The sequence below is a fragment of the Penaeus chinensis genome, chromosome 29 (genome assembly GCF_019202785.1).
Source record: "Penaeus chinensis breed Huanghai No. 1 chromosome 29, ASM1920278v2, whole genome shotgun sequence".
NCBI classification, from domain to species: Eukaryota; Metazoa; Arthropoda; class Malacostraca; order Decapoda; family Penaeidae; genus Penaeus; species Penaeus chinensis.
Genome location: NC_061847.1, coordinates 20,892,099 through 20,897,113, shown reverse-complemented (window position 1 = coordinate 20,897,113; position 5,015 = coordinate 20,892,099). Strand labels below are relative to the sequence as shown.

The following is a 5,015-nucleotide window of genomic DNA, read 5'->3' as shown; positions in this document are numbered from 1 at the left end:
ATATAATGAGAGAGAGGTACAGATATATGTAGATATGTAGATATAGATACAATTATAGATATAGATATAGATATAGACATAAATATACTGATATAAAGATAAATTGAATAGGTAAATATATTGATTAATATAGATATGTATAGACACACACAGAGTAGAATGTATATGTTTGGGTACATTTGTGCATATCTTTAGTCTGGAAAAGTAACGGACTTCCCCCCCAACATCCGGGTCGCTTTCCGAGTAGCCTTCGCGATTCCTTTCGTTCGACCAGTCCTATTTAAGGCCACACTTACACTGGCAAGGTGTCAGTCTGCCGCGCCCAACCCCCAAGAAAACTTTACCTTTCCCTCTCCGCTGCGCACAATAGGTACACCCTTAACTCATTCTGTCCTATTGAACGGTGGGGTTATTGGCTGTGTCTTCGCCTCTTACGTTGTGTAATTTTCTGTTTTGGTTTTGCATTACCTCTGCGACTCTCCTTGCAGCCAAAATGGCCTCCAACGCCCTCGCCCCCTTCATGTACCAGCTACAGGAGAGTCTTCGCAACGTCGACCTCAGGAACTTCATCAGCAACGACCTCAGCAACTGGCTCGGCAAGGTGGACTTCAAGACGGTGGGTTTCGTGGCTCTGGCGGCGTTGGTCGTGCTGCTGGTCCTGGACCTGTTCACCAAGAGCCCCACCCCCTTCGGCAGGAGCCTAGTGTCCTCTGTGGCTAACGTCTGGGACAGCGTAGGCCAGACGGGGCTCAGCCAGTCTCTTCGTGGCAGGTCGGTCCTTTAATGAGTGAAATATACTGTACTGATTAATAACGAAACTAATTTAGCCGAGGCAATTGAATACATTTTTAATTTCCATACTGCCATGCTCATCATATTATATAAGGGAATTTCACTGTGAATTTACTTAATCTAATCGCTCTATTCAAACTCCTTTAAACAGCCGTTCACTGGAGCCCGTGGTGACTATCCTGGACTCTCTAGCGGAGTCAGCAAAGAAGTGGGAGGCGCCGGAGGACAGTGTGGTCAGAAATCGAGCCTTCTGAGTCGCTAATTTTGATTTTGGCACCGATGTAAAGAATGCAGAATTCTAATTGGGAAAAGCCGTTGGAGAAGCAGAGTACAATTTCCTTACAAGCGTTTGTTTGCAGGCAAGCAAGCCAGGTTGTTTCCTACAATTGTAGACTCGTATTGTTTATGTCGATTCCTTTATATCATTTGTGATTATTGAGGTTTATGTTGCTAGTTTTTATTTTGTATAATGTTATCATAACATATTTATTCCGTTTATATGTCGTATTGTTAACTTGTTGAATGGACAATAAAGAAATGTAAATTAAAACCTATCTTGTATACCCCACCCAAGATTATTTAAAAAGAATAGAAAAATACACGTAAAATTGGGAGATATGATATGCATGACCAAATTTGCTTCTCTCTTTATATAAATCTTTACATGTGGGCATTCTTATATTCTCTCTTAAGCTTCTCTGACATAATATATGTCTATTCACTGTTGGTTTTTGCATGACATGATTTAGTCATTCCCATATCTATATTTCATGTAGTAATACATTTGTATTGCATATCTCTACCTATATGTCTGTTATATCTATATGTCTCTTATGATATAACTTAGATGTGGCTCGAAGATTATATCACATAAAATGATTATTAATTTTCTTCGTATCAAAGATTAACCGACAGACGAAGTTAAAACCTAAGACTAACTATGGAAAAGTGATTTGATATCATGTAACATCTTTTTATCTGATCAGTTATTATCCATTAGAATATTCTCATTAGTATTGCTAACAATACATGCTTATTTCATCAATACATGTACAGTGATGTGTCGTTCAGTCCTATTATCAGTTGCGCAAAAAAATGGAACATGAAATCATGATCATAATATCGTTTTCTAAACGGCTGTAGAAAAAAATATATAATTCTAAAAAAAATTGGGACAATGTCAGCGTTCATTTTCTTCTTAAATCTAAGTCTCATTCTTTTGACATCAATGTTAAGTTTGACTTAGATTTATATATTATGACTGTAATTAAGCACATTCATTAATGTATATTTCACTCCAAACATCACAATAGAAGAAATACACGGTGAGGAAATATGTTACGTAGCAACAATATAAGATACATTTTGCTTTTGTTGTTGTATTTTATGATAAACGAAGGTAAGAAAGGAAACAATGAAAACAATGAAAGGTTATGTAAAAAGCAAAGAAAGATCATATAAAAAATAAGAAAGATTATATAAAAAGTAAGAAAGATTATATAAATAATAAGAAAACAATTATATAAGATATAAGAAAGATTATATAAAAGAAAAGTGTTGATGACACAACATTCAGTCTTCCGTTGAGAGTAACCTTGTACGTTAGAGTAAGGAGAAAGTGAGATGCAGTTATTAACACAGATATCAAAAATGAAATACCTGTCGAGATATTAGTTTCTCTCTCCGCCCCCTCCCCTTCTCTATCTCTTTCTTTCTCTATCTCTCTCTGCCTCCATCTCTTTCGCTTCCATCTCTCTCTCTCTCTCTCTCTTTTTATTACTAGTATTGTTACTATCATTATTATAAGTTCTTTTCCTTTTTCGCTCTTCCCTTTTCCATTTCAGCGCACACTTTTGGGTCCATCCCTTTTTTTCCAGGAAAGTGAAAGCAAATTCCGTGACGTCATTTAACCGTCAGTGCAGACACTTGCAGGCACTGTGCTTATGATCAAGACATGGCCAATGGCTGCGTGTAAAAATAACCGAGTAAAAGATTTTATGTAAAAGAGAAATGATCATATTGGGTGTCCTAAAGAAGGGTATTCAGTTCTTTACTGGGATTGAGTTTTGAGCTTTGATTCCTTTTTGTATTTAGGATTGGATTTGATGATGGAGTTAGTGACGGGTTTTGTGTTCTGTATTGTTTGGTTTCATACTTTTGTTTTACATTTCTCTCTCTTTCTGTGTCTCTGTCTGTCTGTCTGTCTCTCTCTCTCTCTCTCTCTCTCTCTCTCTCTCTCTCTCTCTCTCTCTCTCTCTCTTTATCTTTCTCTTCTCTCTCTCTCTCTCTCTCTCTCTCTCTCTCTCTCTCTCTTTCTCTCTCTCTCTCTCTTATTTTGGTTTTACTTTATCTGGTTATTGTTCCATTATTTTTAAATTTTCTCCCCCCTTCATCTTTTTGTATCGTAATTTCCTTCTCTAAATTCTTAAACGTTCTTTTACGTTTCATTTTAGTACTACAGTGCTCCTTCTTTTCTCGTACCTTTTAACTGAGTACTACTATTCTTTTCTTTCTAATAGTCCTTTACTCGTTTATCTAAAGTTTGACAATGATCTCATGATTTTCCCTTACTTACAGGAAGGTATAGGGTTTTGCTAAGAGTTCAAAGTTGTCTTGGGACAACATACTCTGAAACTGCGAGGGTATGTGAAAGAGCTTCTATTTATTGCATTTATCTACTGTATTTATCTATCTACTTTTAAAGCTTTAGTATTTCTGTTACTAAATGTGTTTCTCAGCCAGAGCTTTCTGAGAAAATATGAAAGGAAAAAATACAAGATATACGTAACTTTAAACACATTTATGAAAGAAACATGAATAAATAAGTTTAAGAAAAATACGGGTAAGTATTTTGGAAAGAAGAAATACCAAACAATGTTGGCTGGAAACAAGACAGTTCGCTTGCCCGCAAACAAACGCTTGTAACGAAGTTGTATTTCCTCTCTCCGACCTTCAGTGTTATTGTACTTTAAATCCTGACACATAAACTGACTCCTTCATCAGCTTCTGAGTATCCTACAAAGCCCTGTTTCTCATAACGCTGTCTTCCGGTGACTCCCACTTCTTCGATGCCTCTGCTAGCGCGTCCAAGACAGACACCACGGGTTCCAGCGAACGACTGTTTTGAGGAATTCGAGTTAGAATCAATTGATTATTATATTACACAAGTTGAAAAACAACAGTAAGTAATGATGTGCCAAATATATTCACTTAATCTTTCTACTATTCATCACAAATTAGATTTTTTTTTTTTTTTTCATTTGAAAACTGACCTGCCACGAAGAGACTGGCTGAGCCCCGTCTGGCCTACGCTGTCCCAGGCGTTGGCCGCAGAGGAGAGCAGACTCCTGCCATAGGGCGTGGGGCTCTTGGTGAACAGGTCCAGGACTAGAAGGACGACCAACACCGCCAGAGCCACGAAACCCACAGTCTTGAAGTCCACCTTGCCGAGCCAGTTGCTGAGGTCGGTGTTGATGAAGTTCCTGAGGTCGACGTTGCGAAGACTCTCCTGCAGCTGGTACATGACGGGGGCGAGGGCGTTGGAGGCCATTTGACTGCAAAGAGAACGAAGGAAACCCAACATCAAAATCAGGAATAACAATTCCTCTAAAAACGAAAGGTAGATGCCAAAAACAAAAACTAAACAGCTCCAGCAAAACGCGCCAAAAAGAGACGAAACAAAAACAAAACTCCACCTTGTGTGCGGAGCGGAAAGTGAAAGTGACGTGTTCTCGTGGTCGGGCGCCGCAGACTGATGCCTGGCCCGAGTCTCGTGGGTTCTTATATACGAGTGAAAGAGCGACTACCTTCGCGGAAACTCCTCGAAAAAGGCGAACCGGATGTTGTGAGGAAGACCATCATTTCATTTCGGCAACAATTCAGATCATTGAAGGTTACGTTGTCTAGGTCTCTCTTTCTCTCTGGATCTGTGCTGATATGATTATGTATCGGTATCCGCAACTATCTCTCTCACTTTTACATAACTCTGTCTCTTTATATACATATATATGAATGTGTGTGTGTGTGTGTGTGTGTGTGTGTGTGTGTGTGTGTGTGTGTGTGTGTGCTTATATATAGATGTTTATATATATACATATATAAATATATATTCATATATATGTGTATATATATACATATATATACACACATGTACGTATACATACATATATAGACATGTATGTAAAGATGTATACACACACACACACACACACACACACACACAC

General features: G+C 38.2%; 2 protein-coding genes across 2 annotated transcripts; one reads left to right on the top strand and one right to left on the bottom strand.

The window, feature by feature from the left end:
* The first annotated feature begins 319 nt into the window (after nucleotides 1-319).
* On the top strand, nucleotides 320-1,342 carry LOC125040910. Its single transcript, XM_047635703.1, has 3 exons — nucleotides 320-370; nucleotides 489-771; nucleotides 944-1,342. Exons 2-3 carry the CDS (start codon nucleotides 494-496, stop codon nucleotides 1,044-1,046), a joined length of 381 nt encoding a protein of 126 aa, XP_047491659.1. The 5' UTR covers nucleotides 320-370; nucleotides 489-493; the 3' UTR covers nucleotides 1,047-1,342.
* Nucleotides 1,343-3,577: 2,235 nt separating this feature from the next.
* Nucleotides 3,578-4,640, bottom strand: LOC125040879. Its single transcript, XM_047635651.1, has 3 exons — nucleotides 4,488-4,640; nucleotides 4,065-4,346; nucleotides 3,578-3,910 (listed from the first exon to the last, which is right to left on the bottom strand). The coding sequence occupies exons 2-3, from the start codon at nucleotides 4,340-4,342 to the stop codon at nucleotides 3,808-3,810; spliced, it is 381 nt and encodes a 126-aa protein (XP_047491607.1). The 5' UTR covers nucleotides 4,343-4,346; nucleotides 4,488-4,640; the 3' UTR covers nucleotides 3,578-3,807.
* Between the last annotated feature and the right edge of the window lie 375 nt (nucleotides 4,641-5,015).